Genomic DNA, 23805 nt, shown 5'->3' with positions numbered 1-23805 from the left:
TGTGTTCATGCTCACATTCACATTGGGATGCTGGACAGTTTCTGACCCCGGATGGTATTACCCATCTTGAGCAGGTATCTCATTTATGTGAACTCTTTGTTCAGTCACAGTTCATCATTCCCTGAAAGCTTCTTTATGTGTGTTAAAATGTGAGTGTATTTTCCAGTATTCTTTTATTCTTTGAGAATATGTTTGAAGAATTCCTGGTCCTGTCCTGTTGTTGTTGAGGCCAGGGTCTTGGCCTGAGCTACAGCCTCAACCCTAAGAGGCCCAGGGTGGTCTTAAACTCTTGATCTTCTCACCTCGGCATCCTGAATGCTGGGATTACAGGCGGCTTGGGCTTGTCATTTTTGTGAGTTCTTTTCTCTGTATTTTGAGACATTTACTTAATTCTGACTTCTATTTTAAATATTTCCATTTTGCTCTTTCAGGCATTTATTTTTAGAACCTTTTCTTTGTAGACAGCTTAAAGCTACCCTCAGTCTTACATCATTTGTGACTTTCTTCACTTAAAATTTTCTTAATGTTTATTAATACTGCCATAAAAGTATTATTCTTTTTGTCTCTTAACCTGCCTACACACTCACTTTAATTGCAGCTGTCCTCCCTTGCATCATTTTGTGTCTGCTGGAGGTAACGTTCCCTCAGTAGTCTGCAGGTACGTCTCTGTGGCTCCTGCTGCGCCTTTCCGCCAGGCCTGTCACGGGGTTTCTGAGTGCATCCAGGACTTTCCTTCGCTGCTACTTGGAAATAACTGTGGGAATGGGATGTTCCTGCATGACCCAGATTATTTATTAAAAAAATTACCCCAGGACCAGGAATTCTTCAAAGATATATGCAGAGAATAAAAGAATACTAGAAAATGTACTCAGATTTTAATACACATAGAGAATCAATTTTGTCCCTGGTTGGGGCCCTTTGAATTGCTTGTTTTTTACCCTTAAATAGAACTCTCTCGTCATATGTCTTAGAATTGCCCCGGTGCTGGGACCTGTCTCTGAAAAGCTTAGCAGAAGTGAAGAAATCATGAAATAAAGGAGAGATTTCCTGCTCAGATAGAGCTAAGTTTTATGAAAAGAGGAGTTAAGAGTTAAATATCTTCTGACTGAGGTGTGGCGATGCCCAGGTGGTATAGAAAAAATTGAGAAAATATATTACTAAAAGCTTTTAGGGGATACAGCCTGCGGAACTGAGTTTACCTTTATCAGGAAATCACCTTTACCTCAGACCACAATTTGCCGTCTTTTAAAATAACAAGTGAATGTGGATTTTCAGAAAAATCCCTCAATTAATTTGATTTAGGACATCTTTAGGAAAAGTGCAATTTCCTGAATGGGCTGCTTGAAGTAAGACCTGTTCCTTAGGAATTACCAGCTTTTAAATTTCTCTGTCAGTGTAATCAATTCTGTAGACAAAGATAGTATTTTGAACATTTAACATAACATTAACACTGTTCTATAAGCTCACTGAGGATTTCTGAAAAAGATTGATAATATTACCATTTCAGAGAGTTTATGATCTCATTAAGACATGCATTTGTACAAGTAGGAAACAGTGTAAGATAAAGTATTCTGTGTTTTAAACTAGTGTAATACATATCATCAATATATAAAGTTCAGAGGAGAAACAGTAGTTAAAAGAAGGAAAGTACTAAAAGTTTGTGTTACTTCTTTTAACCTTCCAGGAAGACCTCATCATTCTTGTTTTTTACATAAGTACATGTGTAGAGTCTGAGTGGCTCACCCAGAGCCCATAAGCTGATAAGCAGAGCTGGGGTTTGGTCCTGTTTTATTCTGACTCCTGAGTTCAGGCTCTTCCCTCTTTTTCTACTGCCTTGGGCTTGAGTCAGAGCTGAGAGAGGTTTTCGGGTTAGAGGGAACAGCATGAGCTATGCCTGTCAGGACAGAGTTAGAGATTGTTCACGGGATCGTAAAGAGAAAGACTAGCTGGGAGCCGCAATGACTGTGATACAACTTAGTTATTCCCCTTTTCTTTTCCTTTTAAATATATAGGGGCTGCGATTTATCCAGTTGAAAAATCCTTGGAGCCATTTACGTTGGAAAGGAAGATACAGTGAAAATGATGTAAAAAACTGGACTCCAGAGTTGCAAAAACATTTAAATTTTGATCCTCGAACAGCTCAGAAAATAGATAATGGTAAATATGTCTTTGCAATTGTAGTACCAATTGTCAAATAACGTTTTAATGAGTTGTAATGTATTTAACTAATTTATCAAGTTTTTTTAGATTAACAAAAAACACTAATTTTCAGGAATATTTTGGATTTCATGGGATGATCTCTGCCAGTATTATGATGTGATTTATTTGAGCTGGAATCCAGGTCTTTTTAAAGAATCGACATGTATTCACAGGTAACTTTTCAAACATATCATTATACTTTATAATATTTTCCACTTTAAAAATTTGAAATGTAATGATTAATTTAGGACTAGCATTCCCTCTTTTTTTTGTCCTGGCCATGGGTAACTGTCTTGTAATAGTTACTTTTGTTCTATATTTCTGGGTTATACCAAACATTTTAAAAAGAATAAAATAAAATAAAAAAACTTGATAGCTTAATTGTACTTGAAACGCAACCCTCTTTAGTGTTATATTTTAACTCTCTGAGAAATTTAATCCCTACTTTCTTTGTTGACTTTATCTTTTAGTACTTGGGATGCTAAGCAAGGACCTGTGAAAGATGCCTATAGTCTGGCCAACAACCCCCAGTACAAACTAGAGGTGCAGTGTCCACAAGGGGGTGCTGCAGTTTGGGTTTTGCTTAGTAGACACATAACAGACAAGGTACTGACTGATACCCGTCTAATGACATGCTGTAGGGAAATGCTTTTAAATATGGATCAGTAGATATATAATTTGAGCTGGGCATGGTGGCGCACTCCTGTAATCCCAGCACTCGGGAGGCTGAGGCAGGAGGATTGATGTGAGTTCAAGTCCAGCCTAGGCTACAAAGTGAGCTCAAGGCTGGCCTGAACTGCATAGCGAGACCCTGTCTCAAAAAGACCAAAAAAAAAAAAAAAAAAACATAATTTGATTGCCAGCCTGTTTCATTATGTATGTTCCCTGAAAATAGTGTCTTGTCAGATCAATTAATATTTACATTATAATCATATAGTTAAAATGTCTAGAAATCATCTAAAGAAAAATATGGAGTTTATGCTGTTCAGTGAGGATTTGGAGGTTGGTAATATATACGTTAGACCTTATAAATATTAACATTAAAATATGCTAAACGGGGGTTTGAAATGTTGACTGATTAGATCTGATTCTAAAAAGGCTAACTTAATCCTTATACCTTAGAATCTTAATATTTCATACGGTAGACTCATCTATTGAAATATTTTTATAATTAAAAATAATGCTTTTATAATACTAAACAGCTGAAAGAAATGACCATAATTTTTTTTTTTAACATTAAGAGCATTTTGAGCCCATTTTCCTAACTGCATTGGATTCTTTGTGTTTTAGGATGATTTTGCAAACAATCGAGAATTTATCACAATGGTTGTATACAAGACTGATGGGAAAAAAGTGTATTACCCAGGTATGCTTACTAGCCAAGTGAACATTAAAACATTTTTTTTACATGGCTAAAATGAAAAATGACCAATTGTATGTAGATGATATGCAGAAATTAATAATTAAGCTGATAGGCTAAAGCCATTCAAACAGATGGGTTGTATTTTGATGCATTTTTATATTTTATTTTACTTTTTATTTTGGTTTTTTGAGAGAGGGTTCTTGCTATGTAGTTCAGACTGACTTGGAACTATGTAGCCCAGGCTGGCTTCGAATTTGCAGTGATCCTCCTGCCTCAGCCTCCTGAGCGCTGGGCTTATAGGCCTGTGCCACCACACTTGGCTCATTTTTAATTTAGACTCCAGGGATTTGGGATTTCTTTCTTTTTTTTTTTTTGCTTTATTTTTTGTGATGCGGGGGATTGAAACTAGGGCCCTGCTCATGTTAGGTAGGCACTCTACCACTGAGCCACAATTCCATCCTTTTTTTATTTGGATTTGATACCAGTTGTTACTAAATTGCCTAGACTGGCATTCTTCTTGCCTCAGCTTCCCAAACAGCTGGGATTACAAGTGTGTGCCAAGCATGTCTGGCGGGATTTCCATTTTCTTGTACATTGCTCTCAGACTTTTATTTCTCATGCTTAAATCATGTCTTTTTAAAAATATTTAAAGATATTCTTCAGTTTTTAGTATAATCTTGGGTGATATTATAGCCTCAGTATCATCTTTTCTCCTTTTTATTTTTAATGGTTGTATGGTTTTTTTCCAGTACCGGGAATTGAACTCACGATCTTGCGCTTGCCAGGCAGGCACTGTGCCGCTGAGCTAAATCCTCAGCCTCTGCCTCAGTATCTTCTTAGGTGATCATCTTTCCCTGCATAGAGCTCCAGAGACTTTGTACACATGGTAGTAAAGCGTTTTGCTTTAACAATCAGAAAAAAAATTATCAGAAAGAAAATGATAACTTGAGTGATGGGAATTGTTTTAAGGGTATGGGTAACAGTGATGAACAAACCAGGACCTTGCTTTCGTGGCGTGTTTATTGTAGTTGGGGAAACAGGTAACAAGTGCACACACACACACACACACACACACACAATCAGGTAGTGATACCTGTGTGTAACAAATAAAGTAGGATTTTATGTTAGTAACTGGTTGGTGATGTGCTTGGGTGGGCATGAAGGTTCTCTGTGGGAAGGGATCATAGGAACTCTGAACGACAAAAATGACTGAGTCATGCAAAGTAGGAGAGGGAAAAGCATTGCAGGCAGAGGGGCCGCAAGTGCAGGGACTAGCACGGTAAGATTGGTGTGATGACAAAGATTGTTGTGCTGCAGGAACAGGAGCAAGACTAGGGTAGCTGGCTGAGGAGTGTGGTAGCAGAGAGGTCAGATAGGTGTGCAGAGGTCAGATCCCGTGAGGGTCTGTGAGCCGTGGAAAAGGCTTGGGGAATTGTAAGCAGAGAAATGACACGATCAACCTTCAAAAGAGAATATTTTAAAAATTTATATTGAAGAAAGCCAGAACTGGCAGCGGAGAAACCAATTAGGATTTTGTTTATGTGAGAAATGATGGTGGTGTGAATTTGGGCTGGTAGGAGCAGAGGTGAGGAGTGGACAGATTAAAGTTTCAGTAGGATTTTCAGGCCTTGAGTTGATGTTGGGGGCCAAGAAGAATTAAGGGTGGTTCCAAAATTCTTGCCTTGAGCAATAAAAAGGTTACTCAGGTGGGTGAGACTTCATAGGGTGAGTGAGCAGATTTGTTGTGGTGTAAAACAAAAGGTAACTTCTGGCTTGTTCAGTTTGAGATGCCATTAGGTACCAAATGAAGATGCCAGGTGGGAAGCCGGAGTTGTGAGTAAACTTCTGTGGTACAGTTAGGACTGGAGGAGGTACCGAGTAAGGAGTCGTGGGCCCTTGAACGGCATTTGAAAACAGGCCTGTGTAATAATCTTTCAGAAGAGAGTTGTAGGTACAGAGTTATCACTCAGGACCTGACCCTTGGGTTCTCATATGTCTTGAGGGTGGGCAAGAGAACAGGTACTGCAGAAACGTTTGAGCAGAGTGCCTGATAGAGCAGGGTCTGACATAGCCCAGGCAGAGTATTTCTTGAGGAAAAACATGGGCAGCTGCACCTGTTGCTGTTTGAGGGGTCAGAGAAGGTTAGGGTGGAAAGGAGGCTGTTCCGCTGAGCGTCCTGCCAGTCACTGCCAATTGTGGAAAGAACCGGCTCAGTTGGGAGGTGGGACTGGACGCCCACGTGGACTGCTGTGAGAAGGACTTGTGACCCCAGCACTCGGGAGGCTGCGGAATGATGGCTGAGACTTCAAACCCAGACTGGGCAACTGAGTAAGGGCCTGTCTCAAAACTAAAGATAGAAAGGGCCAGGATGTAGCTCAGTGCATAGCCTCAGGTTCAGTCCCCAGTCAAAAAAAGTGATGTAAAGAATCAGCTATTGATAGTTCTTTCAAAATGGCCACGAAGGGCTGGGGATGTGGCTCAGTGGTAGAGCCCTTTGCCTTGCATACATAGAGCCCTGGGTTTGATACCCAGCACCACGCATGCATACATGCGGCCATCAGAAGTAATGAGCAGAGTAGGGAGATGAGTGTACTGCGCAGGCACTGGGTTTTATCAGTTGAGGTTTCTAGGTCTCAGTGTGGGCAGGATGTGTAGTAGGTGGTAAATTTTAAGTTACATATACACACATGTATCCCAGGATGAAATAGTAGATGACTTTTCAATTTCAAATATATTTATTGTGTTTACTTTTAAAAGTAAAGACTGTTTTGTAGCTCTTCTATTTTTATTTTATTTTTTTGTCTTTTTAAGACAGGGTCTTGATGTGCAGTTCAGGCTGGCCTTGAGCTCACTTTGTAGCCCAGGCTGCTTTCGAACTTGCAGCAGTCCTCCTGCCTCAGCATCCCGAGTGCTGGGATTACAGGTATGCACCGCCATGCCTGGCCTTTTTTTTTTTGAGCCAGGTTCTTGCTGTGCATTTCAGGCTAGCCTTGAATTTGTCATGTAGCCCAAGCTGGCCTTGAACTCGTGGAAGTTCTCCTGCCTCAGCCTCCTGAGTGTTGGGATCACAGGAATGTGTGGTCATGCCCTTATTTTTAAGATGTATGTTTTAAAACAATACTCCTACCTGTATGTATAGTAATTTTGCTTCTTCATAGAATTTTCAGGTTTATAGTTTTATTTGCATCACAGCATGTTAAATAAATAGGACAGGCTTCGTTCCCCATTGACATGAAAGTAAACAGACATAGTGCAAGATCACAGACATTGCCCAAGATCATAGATATGTCCATTCTTTTTTGCTTCTCCCTAGAGCACACCACCTATAAACATTAAGAGATTTACTACTTGAGATACTAAAATTTTTCTGGTAGGTCACATTGTAAATACTCATTGATTCTAGACGTATTAACTGATACAGCATGAATCTTAAATGACATTCAGCGGTTGACATTCCTAAAATGACAGTATTATAAGCGCCTTGATTGATGAGACTATCAATTCAGTATTCGGATACCCTAAATAGCCAGTTGGAGGGGTAGATATGTCCTATTCATATTACGGGACAGTGTACAGGTAGTCAAAAGTGAATGCATTCAGCAGCACAGATCATGAAAACATGTTGAGTGCAAAATGGAGGCTATGAAACGAGACACACACTGTCCTTTTTAAAGATACATAGATGAACAGCCTTTGTCCAAAATGCTGGGGTCCACAAGTGTTTGAGGTTCTGGATCTTTTTCAGATACCGGAATATTTTCATGGACTTTACAGTTGAACATCCCTAATTTGATGTTGTTGTTTTCTTGGTTTTTTTCTTCCGGTACCAGGAATTGAACTCATGACCGTGCGCTTGCCAGGCAGGCGCTGTGCCACTGAGCTAAATCCCCAGCCCCTAACATCCCTAATTTGAAATGCACTGAAATCCATCAGGTTTTGGATTTTCTGAGGAGGGATTCTCAAGCTGTACTCACACTGAAAAGAGTTTTGTTGATTCATCCATTTTTAGGGTGGTGTGATTGTGTGTATTAATGTCTGAAAAGATTGTGTGTATTAGCGTCTGAAAAAATAAAGGTGATTAAAAGGGACTTAGTTTTGTAAAATGCTACTATGATGCCTGGAATTACTCACTGAAGTCTGAGTGGTAGGGAACACAGATACAGTCTTACAGACTTTTTCCACTTTTTACAAATTGTTCACTCAAAAGAAAAAGATGCTAATCCTGACTTTAAAATCCTCTGCTGGAGAAAAGTGAAACACGAGCAAATAGCAAGGATTATTATACCTAATAGAATACATTCCAAAAGATGGCTTTTGCTTGTCACAGACTTTTAAATTAAAATCTTACTTCCCTTATATTTTAAAGAGTACATCAAGTGAAGGGATGTCTGTCCATGTACTTTATTTTTTCCCTATCAACCAGTGAAACAACGGAAAGAAAAGCTTTCTTTTCTGTAAACTGGCTTGTCTGTTTGCAGCTGACCCGCCTCCGTACATTGATGGAATTCGAATTAACAGCCCGCATTATCTGACGAAGATAAAACTGACCACGCCTGGGACCCACACCTTTACATTAGTGGTTTCTCAGTATGAAAAACAGAACACAATCCACTACACGGTCCGGGTAAGTGTAACCAGCATACAGTGACAAAACACGGTAATGTGAAGTACATAATGTGCTGTGCTTTGCAAGTGGATTAGCTGAAGAAAAAAAATTTTCTTTTTTTCTGAAGAAAAATTTAATTTCTAAAAATTTACTGTTTTCTATTTTTGTATATTTATCAGTTCATTCTTATAAAATTGTTTTGAGAACATTGTTACTTTGAATTACACTTTAAATGAACATTTTAATTTTCTAAGTAGTTTAGTCTTGAATTGTGGTATTGGACTGATAAATTCAATTGTAATTAATTAATTAATTAATTTAGAGACAGGGTTTCACTGTATAGTTCAGGCTGGCGTTGAACTCACTGTGGAGCCCAAGTTGGCCTCAAACTTGAAGTTATCCTCCTGCTTCAGCCTCTCTGGTGTTGGGATTACAGGTGTGTGCCCCCACACCTGGCTGACCAATTTTAAAACAAGTTTTTAAAAACAATGTTAAATTCAGTTTTAAAGCAAGAAATAAAAAATTCCTTAAAAAAACCTCCTTTATCCTAAAGGTGACTTAGAACTTTTATATCACAAAGGTGTTGCTCTCATGCTGGGAAAGTCACTCATTTGCTTGCCATATTTAAGTGAAACTCATCTTGAATGGATTTTTAGTGATAAAAGACATTGAGAGTTGCTGCCACTCTTTCATTCTTCAGATGCATAAACTGAGGTTTGGAAACTTCGTGATTTACCCCGAGTCAAATAGTCACAGAAAAAAACCAAGACAGGATCTCTAGATCTCAAACCTGACTTAATCCCCTATTACCTACTGAATGACTTGTGTATGCCAACTAATTTTTTAGCCTTAGAGTATATCCAGTCTCTTCTTTCATCATTTCGATGTTTTAGTAAGTAGAAAGTTTCTCAGTATAATCTCCCCTCTCACCCTGGTGCTGGTTTTTTTTCTTTTTTTCAATCTAGGTATATTCAGCATGCAGCTTTACTTTTTCAAAGATTCCTTCACCATACACCTTATCAAAACGGGTAAGGAATTTTTTTCCTCTGGGTGATAGTAGCATTCTTTTAGAATTTTAAAATTCCCTTTCCTCCCTTTTGTCACTTTATTTCTTATGCTTATGGAAACATTTTGGGATTTAACAAGAATGTAAGGGAAATGTAAGTGCCGGCCAATCTCGACTGGAATTCAGTTCATTGAGCAACGTTCGGTTTTTCTGTGGAAACAAGGGAGTCGGAGAAGAGGTTAACACAAACCTTAGCAGCTAAAGAAGTCCATGTGGGTGAACCTTTAAAGTCGGCTTTGAGAATGACTTTGGAGTATGGCCTTGCTGAGTACAGGAATATCCTAGGGAGAATGCTTGGCAGGGAGAACCGCTTGATTCCAGGCTGACAGATGGAGGGCAGCAAAGCAGCCTGGCCGAGGAGGAGGGCTCACTGGCAGTGGCAGAGACTGCAGAGACGAGGTGGAGCCACAGAATAGAGAACTGCTTTAAATTTCATTTTTTAAAAGGTGGAAAGGAATGGAGCTGGAAAATGGGAAGTTTTGTAACACAAAAACTCTTTTTTATTAGATCAATGGAAAGTGGAGTGGTCAGAGTGCTGGAGGATGTGGAAACTTCCAGGAGACTCACAAAAATAACCCCATCTACCAATTTCATATAGAAAAGGCGGGGCCTTTACTGATTGAGCTAAGAGGACCAAGGTTTGTGATGAGAGGCTTTCTTAAATTAATGATATCGTATGAAACCAGAGCTCAGGGGAACAAAGTTTAGATAGAAGCCTATCAAATATGGGCATTTGATTTGTAGTAATGAGACATTATATAGGAACGGGGAAAGGACAGTCTTCAGTAAGCAGCACGGACTTACTGATTATCCAGGTGTAAGAAGTGGTAATTAGAGCTTTCTCACATCCAGTCTAAAAATTCAGGGTGGATACAAACTTAAATGTGGAAGGCAAAATAGTAGTTTCTACAATACAGACGTGTACTTGGTATGAAATACAGTTTAAATTTTTTTTCAAAAGTTTTATCACCTCATCACCATCTAAGTGAATCTTGCATTTCACTATTGATTTGGAATGCCATGTGTCATATTCTAATTATTTCTTTGAATTTAGATTTTATTCTAGGGCTTTTTTCCTGATCCGTAAGTTTGTTGTTTTTTTTTTTTTTCCTATTACAATATTTTGTCTGTTAACTTTTAAATTTAAATGACAGTGTTTTATCTTTGGAATTATTCCCTGAGGAACCTATGGCAAAAAGTCTTTTATTTTTTAAATTGTTTATTGGTACGTTTTAGGTATACATAATGATCCCATTCATCATAGGGAATTTGTACCTGTACCTGGTAAATCTTGCTTCTTTTATTTCCCATTCCCTTCCCCTCCCTTCAACTCCTCTTACCCTCCTTATTTACATAAGCTTTGTTTTCATTTTTTCCTTTTCTCATGTTTTTCTTTTTTCTTCTTCCTTTTCCTCTCTCCCCTCCCCCTTCCCATTTGAACACTTTCTTCCTATTTCACAATATCTGTTATACATTGTGGTTCTTATTTACACTTTCTTTCTCACACCAGAAAAACAATAGGATGTTTACACGTGTGTTCAATTTATTTCACTTAAAGAGTATGGTCTCAGCCAGGCGTGGTGGCGCACACCTGTAATCCCACCATTTGGGAGGCTGAGGCAGGATTGTTGCGAGTTCAAGGCTAGCCTGAACGGCATAGCAAGATCGTGTCTCCAAAAAAAAATTACGGTCTCAAAGTGCATCCATTTACCTAGAAATGTCTCAAGTTTATCCTTTTTTATGGCTAAGTACAGCCCTCCCTTGTATAAAAAAAACGTAAGTCATCTTTATCCATTCATTGTTTAACATAGTCTCTGTTAAAGGAAACTCAATACGATACTAGACTTCAGGGCTTCAATGAAATATGAATGGCATTTTGTATAGTTAAAAGTGTCATTGTTTCAGAGTACTGTTTCTATTGAAGCTTCAGAAAGTGTATGTTGATCTCATAGTTCAGCTCATCTGCACTTTAGATATATTTTAAGCCATGCATTTATTTGCAGCTGCTTACTAATACAACAACGCTGTTCATCTTTCTAGGCAATACAGTGTTGGATTTGAAGTTGTAACGGTTTCTTTGGCAGGAGACCCTGTTCCCCATGGCTTTCAGAGGAAATCTAGTGGTGATTATAGGTAACATTGGCATTCTGATTACACCAAATTTATACTTCACTTTTTGTAGCATGTTCTATAAACCTTTTTCTCATTCTCTGAATTTAGGTGTGGATTTTGCTACCTGGAATTAGAAAACATACCATCTGGGATCTTTAATATCATTCCCAGTACTTTTTTGCCTAAACAAGAAGGACCTTTTTTCTTGGACTTTAATAGTGTTATCCCCATAAAGACAACACAACTTCAGTGACAGAGAAATCTCAGCGATAACTGGAGGTTGTACTTGCTAAGCATCAACTCTTCAATGAGGACACAATCATCAGGAAAATAAATACAACAATCAGAACAGGATTAAGTTTCAAAACGTGTTACAATGGAACCTGGTGCTTGTCACGGATTGGTAAGAACTGTATGCAGTCAGAATTATCTTTGTCACCTAGAAGTACTGTTTACATGGTTTTGTGTATAGAGAGAGTTGGCTTGCGTTTAGGGGCCACTTGGTGTAAAAATGCGTATGATTAGAAGTCAGACTCAGTCGTCACTGTGAGATGCCTGGAGGCCAAGGCTGAGATCAGATGAGGGATGTACACTCACTAAACAGAAAGGCAGACTATTTTAATATTCCGAAATAATTATGTTTCCTTTTTTTTTAGAAAGCATGTTGTTAGTTAAATCTGTGTTGAGTCCCTCTGTGTATCTGGGGCAACTGATTACCAAATGAATCATGTCACTGTAATTAGTGTTGCATTATTTATGACTTTAAATGTTTATTGTTGCCCAGATGTTATAAAAGAATAAAGCTTTAAGAAGTACCAATTAGCTTAGCATGAAGATGCTCAGGCTTAAGAATAAAGGTCGTGAGGTTAGAACCTGTCTCCCATTGCAGCATAGAGAATTGAGGTATAGTCATGGTGGCAGTTTTTTTTATCAGGTTGATGAAAGTAGCAATCTGAGGTATTAAGGACGTTATAGTTTAGTTCGTATAGTCTTTTTAGTTACTCTGTAGTTCAGTGTTCTTGTGGTAACAATGTTTTGAAGAAATTGAAAATTGAGTGTGTGGTTCTGGGTCACACGGCACTCAGAACAAGGGGGCTGCCAAGAACTGGCGTCGCGCACACTCCTAGCCGTTTACGTAAAAGCCCGTCCGCACAGAGTGCTTGGGGTTTGAAGGCCTGAAACTAGGGTGGGACTCTCCATCGTCTCTACTTTATAATTATCAAACCTCTTCTTTTGTATTTCTGCTGCCTTTAATGGAAATAAAACGTTTATACTGACGGAAAATGCATAGCTTAATGTTAGCGAGTTTGATTTACTAAAATATTCCAACGTGTTTCATTGGAAAAAGAATTGTTTGCATGAAAATACATGCTTCAGAAATCTTTTAATTCAGTGGCAGATTATTAATGACATTTCAGTTTGATAAATACTTATTAGGACTTAGAATTTGAATCTTTTTTTCAGTTTAAAAATATTTGTATTTCTGCAAAAAGTTTCTATGTGCAAGACTCAAACAGAAAGGCAGCTTTCAACCCCCAATGAGACAGTGTCCTTCAGAATACTGTGGAAGAATATTTAATGCACTCTTTAATATTACACATATTTTAACGATATAGTTCAGGTTCTGGGTCTTATTTTAGATCTGCATAAATAAGACACTTATAGTCAGATTTTAAGGTTGGTAATGCAAATTTCAAGCTGCTTAGAGCACAGGTTTCTCTATTACAATTATGGTGTTACATAACAGTTAGTTACATAGTAATACTCAGAGATTATTTTCTCCCTTGTTCGTGCCTTTGTAATCTGAATCCTTTTGCTAATTTCCCTTGTGGTTAATCTTCAAATTAGAGTAGTTATGCATTGAGTTCTCTGTGCATCTTACCTATCTCCTTTATCTCAGCCTTTTCATAATTTGCTATTTTCTTCTTTCTGGAAATTACCAGGACAGCAGTTCCAGTGATAATTTCTATTATCACAATATCTATTATGACAGCAATAACAACTGGCTGCTGGCCCTGCATTAAAATTCAGGTACTTTTTCATACTAGGATTCAGATTCAGTTATTCCCCACTTTTTTATTCTCAGGTCCACTTCCTTGGAATGGAATAAAGATTCACCTCTAATATCTTTTTCAAAATAATAAGCCACATAGACTATGTCCACATCATTCTGAGTCCTCAGAAGAATTTTACGTCTGATCAGTAGTGGTAATACTGTTTTCAGACAGAATATTTGTGATAAATTTTGGATCCAGCTAGTTATGAGTTGTGATCACCTCCTGAAGTACAGTCTGTAAACTCTGAAGATTTTAAAGTTGTTCTCTTGCTTTTTGTTCAGTGCTGATCCAGTCGGTCCTGACAGCCCCAGAGCACTGTATCTTCATATCCCTGTCCTTTAGACACAGCAGTGCCATTGCATTGTTTGGCATATTCCTGCTGGCTTGAATCACTGGTGGTACAAACAGATCTAATCACTTTTATTGGTCTTTTTACTGATAAAATTAATAAAAAGCCACCCAGTGTGACAGTCATGCCCAGTGGGACAGTGGGACAGTGTACCACCAGTGGTTCAAGCCACCTGGCAGTGAGACATGAACTGTGGCTCCATCGTAAATGTGTTACATTATTCTGCTGGCTGTTTGCTCTTGATTCTAAAGGAACATCTGGGTAAAAGTCCTCAACATTAGACTGCCTTGAAGTTTCTTCGACCAGATTAATTAGTCCACTGCCCTTAATCTCAGTCTCTGTCTTTTTCACTACTGGGACAAGATACCTGACATCCATGAGTTACAGGAAGAAAGGCATATTTTAGCTCACAGTTTGTAGGTTTCAGTCCTTAGTTGGCTGGCTGCAAGGTAGGGTGGCATGGCAGAGGAGAAATGGTTCATAGCATGGTAGGCAGGAACAGCAGCACTCAAGGCAGATACATTGAGCTATATTGATCTATCTCCAGGCCCTTCCCACAGTGTCCCACCTCCTCCCACCAGGCTTCACTTTCCAGCAGCATACCCAGCTGTAAACCCATCAGTGGACTAATCTAGTATCACACAGCAGTGATCCATGCGCCTCCCAAAAGCCCCACCTATGAGTGAGCACATGAGGCTTCGGGAGGGGGCATCTAGATATAGGCCATAACCCTGGGACAAAATACTTAATGCCTGCAACTTAGGAGAGGTTTAATATGGTTTTGAGGTTTCAAACCATGGTCAGCTGACTCCAAAGCAGGAGTATGGCAGGAGGGTGTGGTATAGCAAAGCTGTTCCCTTCATGGCGGCCAGAAAGCAGTACCGGTAAGACCACTAGCGGGAGAGATACCCTCCAGAGGCACCCCCAGCTGTGCCCCACCTCCTGACGGCACACAGGGTATGATCCAGGAGTCCTATATTAATTGGCACGGGCTTGTCTTCCTAAAGACAAGGGAAAGCCCTAGTGCTAGAAAATTCTATCCTACTTCCATTCCCTGCAAAAAGTATTAGAGATAAAGTTCTAATCATTAATGAAGTGTTTTTCTGTGCCTTCTCTTTCTGCAAGGCAAATATAAGGTTATTCTTAGGGTAATGTATTTGAGCCAGAAGTTCACCACATGTTAGATTCTGAACATTAGACTGTACAGTTTGTTTGAGGAACGTTTATAGGAACTTTAGGGCACTCCAGTGCCTTTCCAAATGGCATTTTTCCCCCTAGAAAGTGGGAAAATGAGCCTCATTTGCAGGGAACAGTTTTTGCTAACAGTATCTCAGGGAAGTTTCACTGTCTTTTCTTAGAGATTGAATCCATGGTACATGGGGATTCTACATGAGAACTCAGTGGACCTTGAAAATAGGGTCATTGGAATTCAAGTAATCTGGTGAACTTTGAGCAAAAACTACTAAGTAAAATCTTAATCCTCATGGTTATCGGGTAACCCTGCACTTTTTCCTACTGTGTGCTTTAATAGAAATGCACATTTGAGAAGTCCATGGATACAGAGACCAGCACCTTAACATTTCTACTAGAACAAAGATCCGTGATAACCATCTGACTGTTAACCATGCAACACTGTGGAATCACGTGGGAACTTGAGAGCCAATGTTAGAGCACAGATCACTTCAGTCCTTGGGGGTGAGACCAGACGGCCAGGGTTTGGGTCCACAGGGCTGAAAACCTCTTCTACACCCAGCCGCCTTCCCAGTGTTTCCTGCCGCTGTCTCCTCACTGTGCTCCTTTAGTAATGGTAAAGTGTAATTCTAGTTCAGACCTTGTGTTTGGGCTTCAATCACTATGATTCAGGACCTTAACTGAACATGGGAACAATGACCACTGCAGTCCGTGATCTTAACGGTAAGAGGGTTACCTGGAATGGCAGAGCTGGGCAGCAGTGGAATTTCTTATTTGAAGTCACACGAACACACTTTTCTTAAGCAGTTTTTATTACACTCAAGGTATTAAGACAAGTACAAAATAACCTTGTAATCAGGGTACTGTATCAGTCAATAAAAAAGGAGAACCTACTACAGTATGAAGAGATATACAAATGACTATACAAGCTGTGACAGTAGTAACTAACAACTTGAAATGGGCAGATTGCTTTTCTTTTAGAAATGCTAAATTTAACAAAACAAGACAAATGAAATACAGCACTCCAAATATGCGTAACCAAGAAAATAATAAAAGCAGCCTTAACACTACTGGTAGCATAACAGACCCCACTGCTTCTATTTAACAGCCTTGCCAACACATGCCTATTCCCTTCCCTAGCTTTAAGAAAAACTAGTGCAGCGTAACCCTTCAGTGGTTTCATTTAAAGTAACAACCTATAGAGAAATGAACACCTGGTCAGTCTAGATACAACAATGGCAGCCATTCTTCACATGCACTTCTCTTAGAATAAATCCCCTTGGCTGGCAGGATAAGGTTATGTTACGGACCCTTCTCTCGCACAGCCACAAATCCCCTTCTGTGCTATGTCCCTGCTACCCTCATACCCCTACCCCACGCTGATGCTCACCGTTCCCACCCCCAAAAGTGCAGTTTATGGTAGCCTTCCTAGCAAATGGTTTTAAAGAGTGTCCCAGCAAACATGCTTTTTAAAAAAATGCCCCTCTCAACCCCAGAGGTGATGAAAATGAATTATGTTCTTGGAATATTTAAGCCTTCACTAGGTCACAAAGGTGTACTCTGAACACCTTTATTTGTTGTGTGGGTTTTTAAACTATTTAAATGCCCTGGGATATAATGGAGAGAACATCTCAGTTTCCCCAAACTGAGGGCCAGAGAAGGGAAGAGATTCAAGTTATGGTCTCCAGTTTAGCTAAGCTTCCAGCCCGATTCCATGGTTGGGTTCTTTCACAGAAACTAGTTATTGCTTCCACAACCCTCTTACAGGGAATGTTCCACAAAGGCTGTGAGCCTGTTCACAGTCCACCTGCGATACCTCTGCTCTGACAAACAAACCAGCCCAAGAGCTCTTACCGGAAGTAAACTCTTCAGCCTTCAAGGTCACTGAAACGTCATTAGTGCAGTTTAGAGTAAATGCGTACGGTTTGGCATATGTTAAACAATTATTGGCACAATGTTCTCCAGTTTCACGTGCGTTCTTTTGCACATGGGCCGTGGCTCAGTGGATCAGCCAATCTGCACCAGTTTTATGTCAGCAATAATATCATCTCTTCCCTTTGAACACTGGAGGGAGAGCTGCTTCATCCGGGTCTCCAAGGCCTGGCCCTCGGGGGAGGTGTTTTGGCTCTTACCCCTGGTACCACCACCACTGTTGCTGAGACCTCTATTGTTGTTGGCTTTGTCACTTGTTTTATTCTCAGCCCCTTCTGCCCTGTCTCCTGTGGGGAAACAAAGGTTACCTAATGGGTACTGACAGTGGTAAATTACTTAGGCACAAGCCAGCCAGCCAGCCAGCCCTTCAAAATTCCCAGCATTTCCCAACACACCTTAGAATCAGAGAGAGCCCTTTACCATGTAGTTGTTTACTGCTTTTATTCTTTATAGCATTTTATATATTCCATATAATTAGAGATTAGGTTAGTCATTCTCATCATGCAGCTGGGGAACCCTTCCCTCTAGGAGATGAGGACCTAAGCTCTACTTTATCAAGCTGGTCAGGAAGAGTCAGGAGCCCACAGAGCAGCCCCTGGAAACAATCTCAGCGATGGCCTCCAGCAGCTCCTTCGCAGAGACCCAGCAACGCGGCCTTGGGCACTGTGGGACCCGGCGGAAGTACAGACAGTACACAGGCAGTGGGAAGGATGAGGGGGCTGCCACTCACCTCGTTCTCCCTCACACTCTGGGGAGGAGGCCCCACTGCACTCACTCCGAGGGCCCAGCACCGGGAACATCATCCCGAACTCTGACAGGGACATAGGGCTGGGCAGATCCAGGCTGCCGGGCCTCGTGACTGCAGGAAACTGGTCCGGCACTTCAGACGGGCTTGTTGGTCCTGAACTGAGGCTGGACACAGACTGAGTTTCTGAGTCATCTTCAGACACAAAGTTGCTACAGTTGTCGTCTTCAAAAGCCTCTGAGGCCACTGAGATGAGAGAGAATACCAGTCAGGTGGGGTGTGACAGATAGTAACCTAGTTCCTTAAACCCCTGCCGAAGTACGCTGTGCTGGCGGGCAGCTAGATCCAGCACAGGACTGCAGAAACCCTGCCCTGAACAAAGCAGTGCGACGCTGTCTGCCCAGCCCGGCAGCACGAAGGGAAACAGCAGGGTTCCGTGGACAGTTGTCCTCACAGCAGTCTTAACCTCTGCCCTAGAAACCAGCATGAGCAGATACTGCTTGAAGATGGAAGATGAATTCAGCCAAGACCAGGACCCTTCCCTCAGGCTCCCAAATCCCAGGAAGACAAAGCCCATCTTTCAAAGATGATTTAAGGGCTTCCATCTGGGGCAGAAGCAGCAAGAGTGCTGGAAGAAACAGCCTGTATGGAACACCTTCGTTTCCTTCCAGCTGACATCTCATCTTTCAGAAGGCCCACTTGGAGCCCACTTAGATCACTAATCGCCACAAAGAACAAAACCCTTTGGCAGTGCTCCGTAGCTCCTGCCTGCATTTGCAGGCCAGAAAAACCAAGGCCCACAGATACACTGCTCCTATGGTTTCAGAGCCTCTTCGGCCTTTAGCTGTTTTCCCCTCAGCTATACACATTCTCCTTATGTCTTTCCTGCTCTCTTTTACCTGCGGCATCTTGAAAACAGCCTTGTAGATCCACAGAAGACTGTTAAAGATTAAGAACTATAATGTTGGGGACAGAAAATGGGCTGAGACCCGAATTCAAACCCTAACTCCACTGTTAACTGTGTGGCCTTGTCAAGTTCTTTAACCTCTCAGTTTCAAAACCCTCTGCATACAGATTTTACGGTATGACACACATTAAAGTAACCCACGTAGTCATTGTTTCGTTTCCTTTGAACCTGGTTGGGCAGCCAAACTGCTGATGGCACTAAAGAATTACTAAGAAAGGAGCCTGGAATAAAGCCAACCAGGGATGATTCCACAGAAAAGCAAAAGTAATGAAATGTTCAAAGACAGTGACGGAAGTTTTCTCCATGACTGCAGTGGAAGCCAAGTCGGAGTTCTCCACAGGCAGACACCAGTGAGAGCCACCATTTGCTATGGAGCCTCACTGGGTGCCAGGCCCGTCGTCTTACAGTTCTAACCACTCTTGCTACACAGCAGAAGTAGATACTATACTTTATGGTTTTGGTTTTCTGGTTTTTTTGTGTGGTTTTTTTTTGTCTTTGAGACAGGGTCTTGCTGTGCAGTTCAGGCTGGCCTTGAGCTCACTTTGTACCCCAGGCTGGTCTCAAACTCGCAAGGATCCTCCTGCCTCAGCCTCTCAAGTGCTGGGATTACAGGCGTGTGCCACCACACCCGGCTACTTTCTGTTTTGCAGGTGAAGAAACAAAGTGTAAATACTAGTAGTGATGTGAAGGCCAGGATCTGAATCAAATCTGACTCCAAAGTATTCTTACGACAACTCCCCTTTGCTGCAGGACGTCTTGTGACCTTGAGTGCTCTCAGGTATACTGTCTCAGAGAGTGATGCGAGGGTAACATTTTCCGAACTTACGGAACCACAGAATCCTGACTTGGAGTAACATCTAGCTGCATCTTGATAAGCACAGCGTTCCACAAAACATGGGAAACCACTGGAAACAGTGGCAGGGCAGCTCGACCCTGAAATCCTCGGGGGAAGACAGCCCTGGAACCGCGTCACAGTCCCGTGATCCCCCCTTGCCTGACTCACCAGAAACTGCATCCGGCTCCGGTTTGCCCCCAGACAGGTCCTCCACAGATGTGCTGCTGCCCTCGGCGCCCACGCCACAGCCCCGAGGCCCCATGGCGCTGGAGCGCCGCCGCTCGTGGATCTCATCCGAGATCCGCTCCAGGTTCTTCAGGGCCGTCTTGTACTCTCCTTTCGCCAGGGTCAGTTTGGCCTGTAGGTCATCTACGGTCTTCTTCAGTTGCTGTCAGGAAGATGGGAGGCTCCGTAAGTGAAAGCTGCCTCCGTGGCCTTGGGCTTTTTGAATGACAGGTTAAATACATTTTCTGCACATGACTCCACTTCAGAGAATTTCCTGAGACACGACTAAGGGCGGGGCTGCCCGCTCACCACCACTGTCTGGTCGCCAGATAGAAAATCAGCCACCACCACCCCAAGTCCCATTCGGTGACAGGCTCCAGTGTCTACAAATGTGGTTATAGCTCTTGTGTCCACAAACGTGGACATCAGACACAGGTGCTACAGTCTGGCCATCTGGTTCCCAGTACAGTGTTTTTCACACGTGCATCCGCATCCCCAGAGTTGGCCCTAGCCCAGAGGTTCTGACCTGGTGGCGGTGGGGGGTTAGGGTGGGGCCTGGGAACCTGCATTTCTAGCAAGTTTCTAAGTGCTGCTCATGCACGGGGAGAATCATAAGCCTAGTACAATCTGCAGGGATAATTTCAGACACCAGGGAAGAGCCAACCCAGACCACTTTGAGGTGTGGAAACACAGGAAGAATGTGTGTCTCCACTCTCCCCATGTAGTAAACGGGTCGATAGAAAGCCTGCTTCCACTTAAAAGTAGGGCTTTGAGTGCAGAAAAATATCATCTGAAGGCCACACATACCTCAAGCTGCACGTAGTACTTTCCCTTGAGTTCAAAATAAGGTCTGTGAAGACAGGAAGGAAAATCGTAAGAGCAGTATGACACAGCTATTGGTCACGTCTACAAGATGCCCGACAGGCACCGTTACCGCCGGCTGGGGCTCCCAGGGTGTGTGCCCAGAACTCTGAGAAGGTCAGGAGATGAGGGTGATGCTGGGAGCTTTTCCTAGGACCCAGATGACAGGTGCCAGCCCCTGGTCTCACCCTTGGCCCAGCTCCGGATACTGGGGCCCCCGCACCCTTGTTCTCTTCCTTCTAGGGCGGTGGTTCTCCCTGCAGTGAAGCTGGCCTGGATCTGCTCCCCCAGGGTGTCAGCAGATGAGGCTGGGGAAGGGCTGCTCAAAGCTCCGGCTGGGCGAGACAGCAGCACCCCTCCCGTCAGTAAAGGCCGACAAGGACAACGCAGGACACCTTTGGCAAGTGAGCACAGGAAATCGGAAGCTCGGAAGAGGAGGGTCCAGGTGTGCTCAAGTGACCACAGGGACGCGTATCAGGGCGTGGGGTATGCACAGCACATGGACAGGCATTGCAGCACAGAGGTGTCCAGGAGGGAGAGCAAGAGCACATTAAGGCCTCATCAAGGATGGAGAGGTGCAGTGGGATGGAGGAGGCCAGAAGCCAGTCCATGGAATGCGCAGATATGCCTCTGGCCCTGCAGTCCGGGAGGGCCACCCCAGATGTCAGGATCAGCCCTTCCCTTCTTCCAGGACTCTGGAAAGCTCGGCAGAGGTAAGGCCACAAGAACTTTGTTTTCTTAACAGGGTAAGTGATGAGTGACCAGGTAAGCGTGTGAGATGTGCGCAGTGGGGCTGGAGGGCTTTTGTGGAAAGAGCCCTCCTACTTCACCAAGGGAAGCAGCACAGAGGCTGCCCCCCCCACCTTTTGGGGGGCCTCCCTCACGGGTGCTGCCTGTGCTCACCAGGGCAGGGGCATGTCCTCCAGCCACCCTCTCCACCTCCTCCCTTGTCCAGAATGTCACACACATGCCCTGCAAGAGGAAACGGCTGGATATTCCTCTGCACAGGTGTGCACGCACGGACCTTGAACTAGACAGGCAGAAATCAAAGACAGGTGCGGGAGACAGTGTGGGTGGAACACAGCAGAGGAGGACCAAGCTCTTCCTTTCAGACCCTCACCCTCACTGGGTTGGCACCTTTCCTTCACCAGGGAGATGCTGAGCTTCCAGCCGCCCAGCCCCTCCCAGCTGGCCCAGTGTCCCCTCTTAGAGGCCTTCAGGAGCTGAGCAGGCATGTTCTGTTCCGGGGCATCTTTGTTGGGTCCAGGCCACTGAGAGTCCTGCCCCTTTTGCGTGGAAGCCTTGGAACTGCAAGTAGAGCAGGGGCTTATCCCTAAGAGCTCTATTTGCCCACCAGGAACATAGTTTATAAAAATAAAGGAGGGGTAGCAGTGAGAAGAGCTTGAGGAAAGCTCCACTGAAACCATCTTACAGCATTATATCCACAGAGAGAGCATGTACGGGAAGACAAATTATTCCCATTACGCTGATAGGTAAACTGAGGGACAGAGCCCTGTCCAGTCAGCCACAGAGCCACAGGTACCACGGGAATTCCCCAGAGCCCAGCCTATGGGCCACATAATGGTTTGCTTTTCATATTCCTTTGTCTGTGTCTCCCAGTTTGGTGTGGAGCAGCTGCTCCTCAGCGTCCTCTGGCTCTGAGGGTCCTATAGAACATGTGGGAAGGGAGCCTGGACAGGGGCTCTGGCGAGGCCCTAGGCTCTGCATGAAAGGCTTGTCAAGTCCCAGCCCCTGTACATGGCACGTAAAGGTTGAGCAAATGGGGGAAGCGGGCAACCGCGCCGCCCCGGGGAAGCTGCGCGGGGCTTACTTGGACTTGTTGATGGCTCTCTTGAGTTTCTTCTCCAGCTGCCGCATGCGGCCTATGGCAGCATTGTACCTGGCCGCTGTCTCCTTGTGCACCAGTTCGCTCCTCGTCTTGGTCTGCTCTGCCTCCATGACCTTCAAATAAAAGACCAGCTTCTGGTTGGGGTATTACTCACATCACTTTAAAAAGTCTTCCCTGAGGAAATCAGTAGGCAGACTAAGATTAAAGTAACTTCCCAATACAGTAGGGCATCCTTTCCTGTTGTTTCGGAAATGTTTGTCGGAGTCAGTGGCCAAGCTGGCTGTGGCCATAACGGGGGATGGAGTGGGGGGTGGAAAAATAATCAGAGAAAATTTTGAAATATTCAGATCCAGTCAGTGTCTGCTTCCTTCTGCTTGAGCCTCCTGCTCTAAGGAACCACCCCGAGCTCCTCTTCCTCCTCCCGCCTCTCTGGAACAGGGACCAATGGGCAGGCGGACAGTCAGATAGCTCCAGCGGGGACTGAAGCGACATTAAGGAACTGGAGGAGTGCAACAGTGAGAGCTAGCAAACCCGAGCAGTCAGGATGACAAAGCAACCACGACCCCAGCTGTGTGGTTCTTGCCCAAACATCCTGAATTCGTTGGGCGGGCACAGAAAAACCCAGGATCCAGAAGGGTTCACCTTCACATTGAAATTTACAAGCAGTTCACTCAGATCCGACATCGAGGTTCGTTACAGCCCGTTACTTGGAGTCAGATCCGAGTTATGGTGGGGATGACCTGGCGGGAATGTTTCCTTAAGCCTGCTGATACAGTGAGTTAAAGGAAAAACGGTCCTTGGTAGTCCCAGTCCAGGCAGCTCAGAGGCACCTTTCTGGAGATGTGAGCAATGTTTCCTTCCTCACTTTCCTAAGGCAAAGCATCCGAACCAGGCCTGCCGTGAAGGGAGCGAAGGGAAGGGCACACAGGCAGCTGGCCGTGTCTTCCCCATCTTCTTATGTACAGGGGCAAAGCTAGGCTGACAGGCCATTCTCCATTCACCTGAAGAGTATCAGGGAGAACCCCAGAGGGAGGGCTCCCTGGTATTGTTCACCCCTCCTCACCCCACGATGGTCTTAGGAGTCCTGCCCACCCCATCCCCCACCTGGTGCCCGTAACTCCAGGTTCAAGAAGCCCATAGCAGCAGGCTGTTGTGTTCTACCTTCTCAGCAGCCTGTTGGCCCTGGGACGGATTATTTATTCACTGATAAAGAAGAGTTTTAATTATTTTTTTGTCTGAGATGGTCTCACTATGCAGTTCAGGCTGGCTCTGAGCTCACTTTGTAGCCCAGGCTGGTCTTAAGCTTTCAATGATCCTCCTGCCTCAGCCTCCCAAGTGCTGGGATTACAAACAAGGGTGTGCCACCATGTCCGGTTTTAAAGAGAAGTTTTAAACATGTCAGGAAAAATTGTGAAAGACTCATCCCACACAAAAATATGGCAGTGTCC

General features: G+C 43.3%; 2 protein-coding genes, 1 long non-coding RNA gene and 1 pseudogene across 3 annotated transcripts in view; 2 read left to right on the top strand and 2 right to left on the bottom strand.

Annotated features, from left to right (window-relative positions):
- Capn7 (calpain 7) overlaps nucleotides 1-12630 on the top strand; it is a gene marked incomplete at its 5' end in the record, with an annotated part of 38528 nt that extends 25898 nt beyond the window's left edge. The window contains 9 exon segments of the mRNA XM_005387313.2: nucleotides 2013-2157; nucleotides 2273-2372; nucleotides 2670-2805; nucleotides 3490-3565; nucleotides 8041-8186; nucleotides 9134-9196; nucleotides 9742-9872; nucleotides 11275-11367; nucleotides 11455-12630. Of these exon segments, the coding sequence (XP_005387370.2) occupies nucleotides 2013-2157; nucleotides 2273-2372; nucleotides 2670-2805; nucleotides 3490-3565; nucleotides 8041-8186; nucleotides 9134-9196; nucleotides 9742-9872; nucleotides 11275-11367; nucleotides 11455-11599 (1035 nt within the window).
- On the bottom strand, nucleotides 12001-15642 carry LOC102014385 (annotated as a pseudogene).
- A 95-nt stretch (nucleotides 15643-15737) lies between these two features.
- The window catches only part of Sh3bp5 (SH3-domain binding protein 5 (BTK-associated)), a 14623-nt gene continuing 6555 nt past the window's right edge, over nucleotides 15738-23805 (bottom strand). Inside the window, exons 2-6 of the mRNA XM_005387310.2 lie at nucleotides 22340-22470; nucleotides 20455-20497; nucleotides 19591-19810; nucleotides 17606-17866; nucleotides 15738-17162 (exon numbers count right to left, since the gene is read on the bottom strand). Coding sequence (XP_005387367.1) covers nucleotides 16951-17162; nucleotides 17606-17866; nucleotides 19591-19810; nucleotides 20455-20497; nucleotides 22340-22470 — 867 coding nt within the window. The 3' untranslated portion in view covers nucleotides 15738-16950. The remainder of the gene's footprint in view (nucleotides 17163-17605; nucleotides 17867-19590; nucleotides 19811-20454; nucleotides 20498-22339; nucleotides 22471-23805) is intronic.
- LOC106148848 overlaps nucleotides 20504-23805 on the top strand; it is a 9652-nt gene continuing 6350 nt past the window's right edge. Inside the window, exon 1 of the long non-coding RNA XR_001234560.1 lies at nucleotides 20504-21221. This is a non-coding gene — a long non-coding RNA (uncharacterized LOC106148848). The remainder of the gene's footprint in view (nucleotides 21222-23805) is intronic.

Source organism: Chinchilla lanigera, unplaced genomic scaffold (assembly GCF_000276665.1).
Source record: "Chinchilla lanigera isolate Chin_1 unplaced genomic scaffold, ChiLan1.0 scaffold00029, whole genome shotgun sequence".
In the NCBI taxonomy this organism is placed as follows: domain Eukaryota; kingdom Metazoa; phylum Chordata; class Mammalia; order Rodentia; family Chinchillidae; genus Chinchilla; species Chinchilla lanigera.
This window is presented reverse-complemented; position numbering and strand designations above follow the sequence as displayed.